Source organism: Micromys minutus (assembly GCF_963924665.1).
Source record: "Micromys minutus genome assembly, chromosome: 11".
In the NCBI taxonomy this organism is placed as follows: Eukaryota; Metazoa; Chordata; class Mammalia; order Rodentia; family Muridae; genus Micromys; species Micromys minutus.
Genome location: NC_137980.1, coordinates 21,189,409 through 21,204,376, shown reverse-complemented (window position 1 = coordinate 21,204,376; position 14,968 = coordinate 21,189,409). Strand labels below are relative to the sequence as shown.

The 14,968-nt window shown below is 44.7% G+C and overlaps 1 protein-coding gene and 1 pseudogene across 2 annotated transcripts in view; one reads left to right on the top strand and one right to left on the bottom strand.

Moving 5' to 3' along the window:
• Positions 1–14,968, top strand: part of MCCC2 (methylcrotonyl-CoA carboxylase subunit 2) — a 65,101-nt gene that overhangs the window by 705 nt on the left and 49,428 nt on the right. Inside the window, exon 2 of the mRNA XM_080925034.1 lies at positions 10,233–10,299. Within this exon, the coding sequence (XP_080781160.1) occupies positions 10,233–10,299 (67 nt within the window). The remainder of the gene's footprint in view (positions 1–10,232; positions 10,300–14,968) is intronic.
• LOC308427622 (oligosaccharyltransferase complex subunit OSTC-like) lies at positions 11,944–12,395 on the bottom strand (annotated as a pseudogene). Its single transcript has one exon. The product of its transcript is annotated as an oligosaccharyltransferase complex subunit OSTC-like (transcript).

Here is a 14,968-nt window from a genome sequence, read left to right as displayed (position 1 = left end):
TAGCTTTTTTGGAGTTGAGGGGCTTCCCCAGCCAAAGAAGCAACTCATAACTTGTGAAATATCAAAACTGGAAAATTGAAATCTGTTCCATGAGCCTATACAGATAACAACTGAATTGTTTGTAGAGCCAGCAGTTAATTTGCCTAGGAAGAAATTTACTCAGAAACACTGAGTTGTGTGTGTGGTATTTTAAGTATTTGGCATGGATGTGTAGGAATGGAACTCATTTGGGGCTCGGGAATGTTAACTAGAAGTTAGCTGTGTAGCTGTGTGGTAAGTGGGGTCTAAACCCTGAAAGGCTGAAAGCAGAAGCAGGTAGATCTTTGTGAGTTTGGGTCCAGCTAGATCAACAAAGTCAGTTCCAGGACAGCCATAGTTGGAGTAAGACCCCCTTCTCAAAAAAAAAAAAAAAAAAAAAAAAAAAAAGCTTACCACCACCACAAAATACAGTTGCTATACACTAATCATACAAAATAATAAATTTCACTATATAGACATACGCACTCTTATCTCCTCTCCATTCTCTTGCTGTGTCCTTTTCTCTTTCCAAATAGTCATTATACTTTCCTGTCCCTAAATTGTACATAAAATCTAGATTCTGCGTGTGAGAGAAGATGTGGTATTTGTTTTCCTGCCTCCCTGATGTGATGAGCTCTAGTGTAGTGGCTACTCCTGGTTGTCAACTTGACTATATCTGGAATGAACCAGAATTGGGAGGCCCACCTGTGACCCTGATCTTGAGGCACAGAGGCTATGGGTCTTAGGACACTAAGGCAAGGAGATCACTGATCTCAAGGTCATCTGAGACAAAGCAAGTCCCAGATCCAGGTGTGGTGGTACCCCCCTTTAATCTGGGACACACCTGTTGGAGACCTACATAAGGACATTGGAAGAAGGAAGGCTCTCTCTCTCTTAGCCTGCTTGCCTTGTGGGACTGAGCATCTGCTACATCCTTGGACTTCCATTCACAGCTGCTGCCGACCATTGTTGAGGAGTTGGACTACAGTGAAAGTCACCAACAAATTCTCTTATGATATAGAGACTACCCGTAAGTTCTGTGACTCTAGAGAACCCTGACTAATATACAACCATTTCCTTGAACATAACTATTTTACCATTTTTAGGACTAACCTGCTTATTTATTTTTTTGACAGTTTCAGACACAAATACAATGTATCTTTTTGTTTGTTTTGAGGTAGATTTTTCTTTTCCTGTTTAGCCTTGGCTATCCTGGAACTGCTTTGTAGATCAGCTCTGTAGACTAAGCTGAGCACAGTGATCTGCCTCTGCTTCTGCAGTTTAAGGCATGTACTACCTACCACACCCAGCTGGTGTATCTTAATGTTATCTATTCCCAGTTCTCCTCCCTCCCAGTCTCCTTAGACACTTTCCAATGTGTCCCCTCCCTCCTTCCCACCCCCCTTAAAAACTCACTAGGTCCTATTGGTGCTACTTGCTAGGACGTTCACTGATGATTGGCTTGATCTTGTGCAGGTCTTTGTTTAGGCAGCCACAGTGCAGTGAGTGAATTCATGAGCAAAGTGGCTGTGTGAGATCCAGAAGACAGCACTCTTCCCTAGCCTGTGCCTCTTACAGTCTTTCCACTCCCTCTTACATGATTAATATTCCCTAAGCCTGTGTGTGTGTGTGTGTGTGTGTGTGTGTGTATGTGTATGTGTGATGTAAATGTCTCATCTTAAGACTGAGCACTTCGACAGTTGCCAGTCTCTCCACTAACTGCTCTATGAGAGCAGTACTAATACACGTGTATAAACATATGTTTAGAAGACGGTTTGACAACACATTCATTCAGCAGAGCAGCAGTGGTGGGATTCTCCCCTAGAGCCCATGGCCTCCCAAGCCAAGGGCTTTGGAACAGGTTTGCAGTACCAGGCATGAATTCCAGTTTGTGGGATAGACCTCAAACTCCAACCAGAACATGGTGGTTATCGATCAACAGTCATACCACCAGCATGCCAATGGGCACATCTTGCCTAGTAGGTTGGTTTTGCAGCATGCAGGGCCCAGCACTGAGTAAGACCATTGATTTCTTAAGTGACCTGCACAACACTTCTGGTTCTGTGAAAACTAGCCACTGGGTCAGTTCCAGCTGGGTTTTTCTATATCATGAGTCAGAGTATTGAATATAGGTACACTGACGTGTGAACTAGGCGTGGTCTTGTACATATAGTTCTAGCAGTCAGGTGGCCACTGACCCTATTGATGGGAGTGTGAGGTCTGGGACTCAGATGGTGGAAGGAGAGAACTGGTCCCTGAAAGTTGTCCTCTGACCTGCATGTGTGTGCTGTGTCATGCAGGACGTCCCTCTCCCCCTTCGGCCACAACTATATTTCATTTTGCAAACCATCTTAAAATATTCAAGGGTCAAAGTGGCATGATTCTGTGGGCCTGGAGAGAAGAGGCCAGATTGAAGCAGTGGGGGGAAGAATTGAGTTTTCAGAGGATGGGTGAGAGTTTTGTGGGAGTCGGGAATCGATGCTGGAGTGGAAGGAGGAATGAGACATGGAGGGTGTTGGAGTCTCTCCAGGAACTGTAGTGCTCTTGATACAAACCAAGACTGAGTCTGGTGGATGGGAGAGATGGTATGTCCTGTTGGGTTTGTTTGAATCGTCTGTGATCCACTTGGGGACAAACATCAGTCAGTCACAACAGCAAATACTAAGTTCTCTCTCCCCTCATTGGTTGATGACTTTGGGTCAGCTGTTATGACTTATCAAAGTGTGAGACCATGGCAGTTTAGTTTAAGTATCCTTGCTGATTTTATTTACTTGTGACTTGAATCAGAGACCATTTCAATTTTTTGACTACCCTTCTTTTTTAAGAAAGGGTTTTTAAAGATTTATTTATTTTATATATGTGGGTACACTATAGCTGTCTTCAGACACACCAGAAGAGGGCATCAGATCTCATTACAGATGGTTATGAGCCACCATGTGGTTGCTGGGAATTGAACTCAAGACCTCTGGAAGAGCAGTCAGTGCTCTTAACCACTGAGCCATCTCTCCAGCCTGATTACCTTTGCATAGACTATTTTTTTCTTTTACACTTATAATGCCTGTGTATCCTTAGATATAAAAATGAGTCATAAACAGTATAAATTAAGAATCTTTAACATATTTTTTATATGTATGAGTGTTTGCCTAGATGTATTTATATGCACTGTGTGTATGCTTGGTGTGGAAGCCAGAAGAGGGCATTAGATTCCCTGGAACTGGAGGTAGAGTTGTGAGCCTCTAAGTGGCTTCTGAGATTTAAATCAATGTCCTCTGAGAGAGCAGCAAACGCTCTTGACTACTGAGGGATCTCACTTGTTCCTTACTTAAAACAAAGAATTTTTTTTTAATGTAGAGTCTCATAATATGGCCAAATTTAGTCTCAACGTTTCCTGTCTCCCACCTCAGCCTCCTGAGTTCCAAGGTTATAGACATGTGTCATCACCTCCAGCTCTGAATCCTATATTTACATTTCTATTTATTTTGGTGTGTAGCAGCTAATTTTTGTGAGAGACAGGCTCTTGATGGACTGTCCTGTTGTGCAGATCCTGAACTGGCAGACTCTGCCTTGGTTTCTCTTGTGAGCTGGAACTACAGGCATGGCCAGTCACACCTTGTGTAACAATGTATTTTGAATTGCTGCACATTTGACTCATCTGCATAAAGCAACTCTATGCTTTTCCTTCTCCATTTTAAAACTTTGTTTTGTTTTTAATTGTGTGTGTGTGTGTGTTGCATGTGCCTCCCTGCTCTGTTAACAACTAGCACAACACACACACACACACACACACACACACACTAAACTATAGCTTAACAAATAACCCTTAGAAAAAGAAGTAATCCTCAGGATCATTCTAACCTCCACCTGTTTTAACACCCCCCAACAAAAACAGCAGTTTAGGTCTGGTAGAAGGGCCCTGGTAAAAGGGGCTTTCAGTGCAAGCTTGGTGACCTGAGTTCTATCCTGGGGACCCCACCTATAAGTGGATGGCCAGAACTAACTCCACAGCTGTTCTCTGACCTACACACACACACACACACACACACACACACACACACACACACACACATACACACACACACACACACACAGAGAGAGAGAGAGAGAGAGAGAGAGAGAGAGAGAGAAACACCACAAATAATAATTTTAAATAAGTTGGCAGTTTGAAACCAATGTCAGTAGGACAGTGGAGGCCATTTTGGTATAGAGGCAAGGATGAAGGATGGAACCTAGTATGTCATATGTGCTTGTGCTGGCACAACACATTCCCATGGGGAGCACTGGAGGGAAGTGTGCTAAAAATGTTAGCAGTCGCCCTGACAGTGATGGGAAGAGGCAGTGCAGCATATTGACAATTTAGGACAGTGTCTGAGATATGTTATGCCCTTGGGAATCATTGGCTCTGCTTCTGCTGGAGCCCTGTGCACTACTGCCAGTGCCACGGCCATTATGGATCACAGCAGTGGTCCCTGAGAACATCCAGCACTCAGGTAGTCGGTACCAATAAGAAGAGACTGGAAACCCTAGCCTTTGGCTTTTGCTACCACTTCTGTTGAACATGTATCCTAATAGTTCGGAGGAAAGCACATGTTGGTGTGATGATGGCTTTGAGCATTCCCATCAGCCATAGACTCCAGAGTGGTTCTTGGACAGAGGACATAAAGGATAGACTGTATGACCAGGTGGAGAGCTGAAAACCTAACCATTGCTGCTCTTTCTCTCCTCAAGGCCGACTTACTATGTATTCAGCTGCTAGCGTGTTTCAGGCGATCCCAGACCTCAAGGCCAAATGAACAAATATTTGCTTTGGATCCTGGAACTCCAGGAACCAGGCTGAAGGGGGATTGGCTACGGGGGATGCTGTATGCCCTGCCCATGTGTGATGCTGTATGTCCTGATTCTCAATTGAGACTGTTTGAAAGCCCCGGGAGTGATAATGAGACGGAAGGAGCGCCCGGGACTCTCGGGAAATCAGAAATCCTCACGCTGCCATAAACAGTACACAATCCTCATGCTGCCACAAACAGTGCACGGGCTCCACAAGGCATTAGGCACGCCCCAAGTCCCATCTCCGCAGGAGGATATGACGTAGACCCCAGCCAGTCAGCCACGCCCCAAGTCCCTCCCCTGCACATAGACGCAACTACATGTAAACCCGAAGCAGAAGGAGGACTGTCCCAAAATATGTAAGACAAGGTCTCTCCAAGCCCTGAGGCCAAACCAATGGGAGGCTGGTTTTCAGACCCTGAACCATTTTAAAAACTGTATTTATACAAAGGCTGAGCGTGAAAGTAAAGAGACGCATGCAGAAATCATTCCTCTGCCTGAGTTCCTTTGTTCTAAAGAACTGGTAACACCTTCTATTGGGAAGAGATTTTCCCTCCCGATGTTTCTTGTGTCCTGCACCAGAGTCTCTCTCCGGCCTGGTTCTACTTGCCAGCAGCAGAGGCGTTCCGCTGCATCCTGCTAGGATCAGCGGCAGAGTGCTGTTCTTACAGGCTCGAGCTGAAGTTCCCATACCCCACTGAGCTTTAATCTAACACTTCCGAGCCTGAATTCGTGCATGCTGGCCAGATTTAGTGGTGAAGGTAGCAGAGGCTGCCTTTCCCCAAAGAGCTGTGCGGGATTTCTGGAACAAGGTCTCACATGTATAGAAGGTGTGAGGGCATGGAACAGTCTGGAACATTCAGTCCCTTTAAAGCCTCTGCTCAGAATGGCACAGTAACTTCGCACACGTCCCTGATGGATTCAAAGACCATCTGGTGCTGTTGGTTACTGTGACAAGCAGCATGGGCAAGAAAATGTTGATTTGGGCTCACAGTTTCTGGGGAATGTTCCAGTGGCAGCTTGGGGCAGTTGGTCATGGGGGATCTGCTGTCAGGACACAGAGATGGTGACTGGTGTTGCTCCAATCTCGACCTCCCTTTTATTCAGTCCATGAATGGCCCGTGAAATGGTGAAGTCACATTTCCAGCATTCTTTTCCCCTCAATGAGCCTTCTCCAGAAACTCCCACACAGGCATGCCCAGAGATGAAGCTTGTCTAGAAAATTCCTCACGGTCATGCTTGGGCTCTTTCCTTAGATACTTCTAGATACTATTCATATGAACTGCCACAGATAGGGAGGCCAGATTGCTCACAGTAGAACCTGGAGGAGGGATTTGAGATAGCTGCTCAAACACTTAAGTTTCAAAGTAGAAGAAAGATAAACAGACAGAGCTGCTGCCTCACACGCAAACTTTAACTGCATGCGCCTGTGTCTGTGTGTGTGTGTCCACACAGGGCCGGCGCATGTGGAGGCCAGAGGTCAACTTCAGGTATCCTTCCTCAGTATTCCTCAGTTGCTGTGTATTCCTGCTTTCAGATGACTTCTTATTGCCCCGAAGCTGGCCGGTTAGGCTAGGCTAACCCCTGGAATCTTGCCTGTCCCCACCTTGTCTGCACTGGAGTCAAAAGTGCACACCATCACGCCTGCATCTTTTTACAAGGCTCTAGAGGGGATGGAACTCAGGCTCTTTGCAGGATGAATGTTTTACTCACTAAGGTATTCCTTAGCCCCTGTGTGACTTTTTAAAGGAGCCTCGGTAGAAGTCAGACCTAACAAGTCATTGGTTTCTGTTTCATTGGTTAAAATTAATAACACCCTCACAGCCATTTAAAAGGAACTTTGCTAGCAAATAAATAAATAAATAGAAACCTTAGGCTGTGTATGGTGGTGAACACTTCTAAGTTGGGGCAAAAGGATCAGGGTCAGGATCACTGACTTGCCTTGACTGTATGATGAGTTCAGGACAGTCTGAAATCTCTGAGACCCTGCCTCAGAGCAGCAAAGGGCTGAAGAGGTGCTCAGCGAGTGAGTCAGAGCACTTGCTGGTCTTGTAGAGGGCCCAGATCCAGTTTCCAATCACAGTCAGCCATAACTCCAGCTCTGGGATTTCTGACACTTTCTGATCTCTGAGAGCACCTGGCATTCATATGATGTGTGTACATATGTGTACATACATGCACCTTACACAAAATAAACAGATAAATCGGAAGGGGATTGACGTAGCATCAGAACAATAACCAATGTCTAATCTCTAGGGACCTCTGCGTATAAGCGCAGCTCCGATGCAAACGCACCCATAAAGGGAGACAGTAGAGGCCCCAGAAGGGTGAGAGGTGTACAGAGATTGTGTAATGCTCCTGCGCATGGCCTCCGTCTGCTCTCTGCCCCGTTTTCTTCACACAGAGCAGCCATGTGTTCTTCCTGCATTCCTATCTTCTGCTACAGCCACAAGAAGCCAGTCTTCAGAAGACCTTGGCAAAAAAAAAAAAAAAAAAAAAAAAAGATTTCTCACTATTTCTTAAATGTAGCTTTTCTGCTTTTCTGGGCAAGTTCTCATGGTACAGCCCAGAAGAGGCTGGCTTAACTAGGGCAAAGGGCCTTAGTTTTCAACCTTCCTAGTGTTACAACCTCTTACTACATTTCATCATGCTAGTGTGAGCCAGTGGTCTTAGGTGACCCCTGTGAAGGGGTTAGTAACCCCCAAAGGGGTGGTGACCCACAGGTTGAGAAACACTGGTCTGGAGGCTAGCTAGCTCTGGTTTGGGTTGACTCTGCCCTGCACTGGGCAGCATGTCACTGCAGAGGCTGTAGCTTGGGTCCGGGGTACTCCGACAGAGGGGACTTGGCTTTCCTGTGTGTGTGAGAAATATTCTTACCAGCTCTGCACCTTAATGTCTGTGGTTTGCGAAAGAGAGAAGACAGAGAGAGAGATCAGGAGTCACAATACAGGTATGTTTTGTGTGGAGTGGGGTGATCAGCTAAATTTCTATTTGATGGGGCAGACAATTAAAAACAACAGCCAAACCCCACTAGCCCCAAAGGTACATGAGAATGTGTCTCACTGTTACTGTGTAGCCAAAGTGTTCTGCTTCTGCCTCTGGAATGCTGGGATTATAGACACACACCGTCATTTGTCTTGTTTTTTAATCTGTCATCACTCCGCTGTACAACAGAACTCAGAACTACTTCCCTCATCTAATTATAAATGGCTGTTGACATACCTTTCTCCGTTCCCCTCTCCTCTTGAGAAAGAAACCTTAGGATTAAAGAGGTTTAAAAAAAAAGTTAAGCATTAATTAGGTGGTTTTTAACCATTTAGTGAGCATAAAAATGATAACGGTGGTCCATGGGGTCCAGTGAGGTGGTTCAGTGTATGAAGATGCTTGCCGTAAAGGCTTACCACCTGACAATGGAGAGAGGGAGGGACGGAGACATAGGGAATAAATAAAATAAATGAAAATAAACTCAAATAAATAAATGAAAAATGAAATAGAATGTTTCTTAGGTACACAACTAAAGCAGAGAGAGAGAGAGAGAGAGAGAGAGAGAGAGAGAGAGAGAGAGAGAGAGAGAGAGAGAGAGAGAGAGAGAGAACCTCTGCAGTGAACTCAAGTGTTTCCATGCCACCATGGCATGTTGAGGAGTGAACAGGAGTTCTGTCAGCTGGCCCAGGGCCTCTGCCTCTGCTCCCCCACCCCGAAGTGCACTGTGAGGGATGCAGCCTGAGGTTATGATGAGATCTCTGGGGAAAGAAGTGAGTTCCCAGCACAGATATGGAGATCGCCTTTGGCTGCGCCTCCTGCAGCCCCTGTCTGCCACTGTCTGGTTTATGCACATGTCCTGCCCCCATGCCAGGGCTCTCTCAGATGACAAAGCACCCCAGGACGGTTCTGGACAGCTGTAGACACGGCCCTGGTTTTTTTAGGTGGTTCCTGGGATCTTCTGAAAGGCAGCTGTGTGTGACTTCACACGTTTCAGGTTACACTGCTCTAATGCCACCTTGTGGTGACTCACAGAACAGACATGCTCTGGGGATTCTCTTCAGGCAGCAGTTCCCCTTCTCTCCCCAATTTAATGAAAGCAGAGCTTCTGGGAGGAGTCAGGTGGGGATACAGCTTCAGGTATTACCCACAACTTCTTGAGCTAAGTTCCCAGCAGCCTCTTAGGGTGCACCTGGCGACCCAGAAGATACCCAAATTGTGCTAGCATATAGTTTTGCTCTTTTTTTATTTTTATTTTTTGAGACAGGCTCTCATATAACTCAGGCTGGCTTCAAACTGACACTGTAGTTGAGGATGACCTTAAACTGGGTTCTCCCACTTCACCTACCTCTGCCCAGTTTCTCCTTCCTCCCACCCACCCCTCTCTTCCTCCCTAGGGATAAGTTGATATGTTTAAATATCCTTATCAACAGTGGAGTGTTCTGCATTGGTTGGAATCTCGGGATAGTGACTGAGGATGGTATGGGACAAAATAGATGGTTGATAAAACAGCCAGCCAACATCTGACCCTTAAAAAGTGTGTTGTCAAAACAGGCTGTGGTGGTGCACATCTGTAATTCTTATGCTTGGGTGGTAGGTAGATGTTGGAGGGTCCAAAGTTTAGGCCAGCCTGGGCTAAGAGAGATGCTTCCCTTCCCACCCAAACAACATCAAAACACCCTCCCTGGTGACATATGCCTTCAATCCCTGTACTTAGGAGACAGAGACAGATTAACCATATCTGAGTCCCAAGCTAGTCTGGTCATCATAGTAAGTTGCAGGATAGCCAGGACAGCATATATCAATAAAATGCAGTAGGCATCTAAATGGGAAAGGAGTTGCTAGAACAGCAATGAAATGAAAGGCCATGTTTAGGCCTTAAAAACAGGACTCAACCTTGAAGAGGTGGATCAGAGGGGCCGGTGGTCCTAAAAAAGCTGAACACATGGGCAGGAATTAATCTTTCTGTAGGATGGAGTGGACAATCTTTCTGCCAACTTAGAGTGGACACATAGGTAGGGATGGTGATGGCCTTGTGTGTAGGTCACACAGAGATGTCACAGGTGTTGCTATTTTTCTTTGCTTTTGTGCAGTTGGGATTGCACCCAGGGCTGTGGTGGGCAAGTTCACCTCTGGTCACACTCTCAGCCTTTTAAAAAATATTTACATACTATTTTATGTGTGTGCTTTTGTTCCTGAATAAATTTATGTGCTCTGAGCTCATAGGAGCCCACTGAGGCCAGAAGAGGGTGTCAGATCTCCTGGAGTTACAGGTTGTTGTGAGCTGCACTGTGGGTCCTGGGAACTAAGCACAGCTGACCCTCTTTCCAGTCCCCTTGATGTGTTTGACTCTTACTTTAAAGAATACTGACTTATAGCATCGATCTCCCTCTCTGCTTCCATTTCAGGAGAACTATGAGCAGATGAAAGCTTTAGTGAGTCAACTTCATGAACGAGCCCAGTATGTAAGACTAGGTAAGTGTCTGTCTGTCTGTCTGTCTGTCAGCTTGATGTGAACCCCAGGCTGCCCTTGAACTCATGATCCCCTTGCCTCACTCTCCCAAACAGTGTGAATACAGTCACGGGCTACCACTCACAGCTACAACGTAAGATTCCGAGTATATTACAGGTACCTACTTCAGAAGGAGCATTGTACATGTTAAAGCCCTCATTAAAAAATACTCTCCCCAGTGTCCTCACAGGCAGGTTCTGTTTTGTCCATAACCTGTGCTCTGAGAATATTGTTGCAATCTTAGGTATCACTGTGTCTGGAAGACAGCTGTTATCTGTTGAAGTAATTAGAGACGTAAAAAATATAGAAATGGTATTATCTGTATTAGTTTCTGTCAGTTTATGCAGGAAGGGTCACTGACTCGTGGGCCACCTAAAGTTGCCTCTTCCGTTACGTACTGTGTTAGGTAGGGAAGGAGGAGCCGCAATGTTGACCCAGGAAAAAAGTTTTGAGAGACTTTCCCAACGTTAGTTCTGTCTCTAAGTACTTTGGCTAAATTGTTTATTTTTGAGATTAGGTGTCTTAGTTTTTCCAGGCAGGGTTTCTCTGTGCAGCCCTGGCTGCTCTGGAACTCGGTAGACCAGGCTGGCCTCGAACTCAGAGATCCTTTGGTCTCTGCCTTCCAAGTGCTGGGATCAAAGGTGTGTGCCAGCACTGCCTGGTGTGACTAGGTTCCTAGACTGGACTTTTCTCTGCAGAGTCAAAGATGGATGATGACCTTGGACGCCCGACCCCGCTGCTTTCAGGTGCTGAGGTTACAGGCATGCACACCATGCCTGGTTTCTATGTTAGGGATAGGGCCAGCATTCTGACAGCTACATCCTTCAGATTGATTAATTCTTCTAATAAGCTTTCGGTTTCTAGTTGGCTTTTTTTTTTAATTAGAAAAATCATTTATTTCTGCTCCTTTCATACATCACGTTGTCCAGGAAACAAGTCTCCCATATGCGTCAGAGCACCACACACACCGTCTAAAGGCAAAGCCCCACCGCAGAGACTGGCCAGTCGTCCAGACGTCTCAGACCTCATGATGGACTTCTCAATTAACTTCTGAAAATCAGAAATATCATGTCCAAAACCTGATGACGGCTTTGTAAAAAAAAAAAAAAATTACTTTGTCCAATACCAAAGTTTTAGGAAGAGTGTATTTTCTTTTTTTCTGTTTCAAAGATTTATTTTATTTATATGAATACACTGTAGCTGTCTTCAGACACATCAAAAGAGGGCATCAAATCCCATTACAGATGGTTGTGAGCCACCGTGTGGTTGCTGGGATTTGAACTCAGAACCTTTGGAAGAGCAGTCAGTGCTCTTAACCACTGAGCCATCTCTCCAGCCCATGTATTTTCTTTAAGAAATAAAAAACTAAGAAAAAAAATGCCATTTAACATAGCTGGTACACTGGGACAGGTCATCAGAAAAATACTGTAATGAACTTGTCTCTGATGCCGTGGCTTCCAGTCCTAGCTTGGCTGTGCTTTCTAGGGTGTTACTCAGTGCAATATTTACTCTTCATTCTTTTCCACATTGCACAAGGGCGTGGTTCAGCCTTCAAACCCTATTACCAGGAGCAAATCCGGGATCCGCTGATTTCTTCTCAGAAGGTGCTAGCCCATCAGGTAGCCTGGAAATTTCATTCTCATGAATACTCTAGCCGTGGAGAAACTCAGTGGAACGCAGACAAAGCCAATGAAATGAAGGAGAAACCTATTGAGTTTTGGAATATTTGGTGCATTGGATCGGTCCAGGATGCTGAAACCTTAACCTCCCACTGTAAACAGAAAGCTAGATGCAAGTCCTTCCATGATATACTGTCCGTTTACCCTGTAAGCACAGAAAGCCACTGGTCTCTGATGCCCATGTGCATCCGTCATTGAGCCAACACTCGGAGGTTCAAGGATAACATCATAGATTATTCCTTGGGTAATGAGGAAGTAAGATACCACCACCAGGGCGTACACCGCCATAGCCAACGGGCATGTACGCCTAAGGCAGTTTCTTCAGCTTCAGGTTGGGGTTATTCTCACACTAAGAACGGGACTCGGTACAGGGTCTCCATGTCCCCGGCGGTAGGGTCAGCCCTCTCTGGCCTCCAGCCTCCCGAGCCGCCCAGTGACCCAGTTTCTAGTTTTTAATCTGTTTTAAACTTACATTTAGTAAGTGGAACAGCCAAGTGGAACCCGTTACAAAACCATAACTTACCTTTAAAATGAGGGTTTTGGCTTTTTTTGATAACACAATTTCCGTATTCTTGAGTAACTTTGTAGATGATAACATCATCTTACAATGTCCAAAGGTTGGCTGGCCCTTTAAAAGGCCGTGTCTTTACAGGGGCTGGGTTTGTGGTTCAGTGTGGTATGCATGCTTTAGCGACTACCTCTCTACTCCAAAAAAGACTAAACAAAGATGCAGGTTAATATACTGTCTCTAGAAAAAGAACCCACATACTTGCCAAATTAAAAGCCTATGTTGTTAGAAGAGGTAACTACACCCATCCTTGGCTTGGGTTTCCGGGTCTTTAGAACAGATAGCTTTGAACTGAGAGAACTCCAAAGCCCTATGATAGGGACCTGCTGAGGGTGGTGGGTTTTTGTAAGCTGCAGGGGAAGGCTGTCTCGAGCCCCACTTCCCGCCAGCAGGAAAGGCGTGCAACAACAGGATTCTTCTGGGAACAACCATTATTGTACAACACTCTGAGCAGGGGACCCCACATAGAAGAAAAATGCACTGCTTATATATGCCCCGGAGATTTGTGTTGCTACCTGATTGGTGCGCCCTCCAGTAGCTCATTAGTATGCCGGGAGAGCGGGCTGTGACTCTGATATATGAGCACTATGTCTCTTGGGCCAGGCTACAGCTCTGTTAGCTGAATCATAGGCGGGAAGCTGGCGCCATCTATTGGTGAGGCACCAACGGCTCCCAACAGAAGGCTGGTCTTCAGCAGGCGAGGACTGAGCAGGCTTGCCATGGAGAGGTGGGGCGGGGAGCAAGGGTAGCATTGGCCTTCACAGTCTTGCCTAGAATTGTTCCACCATGAAAATTATAGTGGATATTATATCAGCACATATTAACTTGTGTTAATTATTAAACCATATTAAAGTATTCTTTTTTAAGATTTATTTATTATATATACAGCATTCTGCCTGCATGTATGCCTGCCGGCCAGAAGAGGGCACTAGATCTTATTATATAGGGATATGTACCACCATGAGGTTGCTGGGAATTGAACTCAGCATCTCAGGAAGAGCAGCCAGTGCTCTTCTGAACTATCGTCCCAAACCAATAATTTGTTTTTAGATTGGAGTTCTCCCTGCATGTGTCTGTGTCAGGGATCAGCCCCTGGTATTGGAATTATAGACAGTTGTGAGCCGCCATGTGGTTGCTGGGAATTAATTGAACCTGGGTCCTCTGAAAGAGCAGTCAGTGTTCTTAATACCAGGGAGTCATCTCACCAGCCTTATAAAATATTCTTAAAGAAAAAATTTACAAAAAAAAAAAAAAAAAAAAAAAAAAAAAAAAAAACCCAAAGGCCAAAAAGTGAAAACCTCCATCCTTCTTAGGAAAAAAAAAAGTGTATAGCACCCTCTCAGAGTGTGGTACACCTAGACCTTAAATCATTCATAATTCAAGAGCTAAGAATATAGCCTTGTGGCAATTTTTGGTATTCAAAAATCATTATGTTTAATCTATACACACCAAGAAAACTTTGACTGTTTCCATCTTACGTTCTGTTCTACATGTACTTTATGCTTATGGCAACTAGTGGGATTTCAATGCATACTATCAAACCTCTAAAAGAATCAAGTACTGACAAAAATATATTCATATAGTGTTATGCCAAAATGCCTTTAAAAATCTGTACATGTATCTCTCTTTTTAAAATAAAGTTGTAAGGAAAAAAATTTTGAAATACCTATAATTAATCACTTTAAACATACATTTTTAGCACATACAAATGTAAATTTTTAGTACATTTTGTGATGGCCCCACAATCACCTTAGTAGCAAATTGTGTTAAGCTTTTGTGCTGTTTGAGGGTTTTGCTCACCTTAGTCTGGACATGTCTCTTGTAGTGTGTCTCCGAGTGCTGTAGGCTGTCTTAGCAGGCAACTGTTAGAGAAGACACAGGAAATGTTACTTGTTTCCCTCTTTCAAATTCTTTCTTCTCATTATAGGAATGAATCTTCTGACTGGCTTTTTCTTCCCATTCATTTATTTGTTTGCTTTACATCTCTGTTTCTGACTTTTTAAATGAAAAGTTTATTTCTATCTTATATACATTGATATTCTGCCTGCACGTATGTCTGTGTGAGGGTGTCAGATCTGTTTGTTTGCAGACAGTTTTGAGTTACCGTGTGAGTGCTGGGAATTGAACCTGGGTCCTTTGGAAGAGCAGCCAATGATCTTAACCACTGAGCCATCTCTCCAGCCTGACTGACTTTGAAATTAATGCAGTTTCTGATGTCATTTTCTGACAGGAGAAGGGGCAGATGTTTGGTTATGTTTATTAGGTATTCCTTGACACTTTTTGTTAGCAAGAACATGACAAATGCAAGATTGGGTATTAGGTGACTCTTGGCCTCTCCCATCTTCTCACCTCTGTCAGCATTCTGGCAGGTTTCTTCTCTGGCTT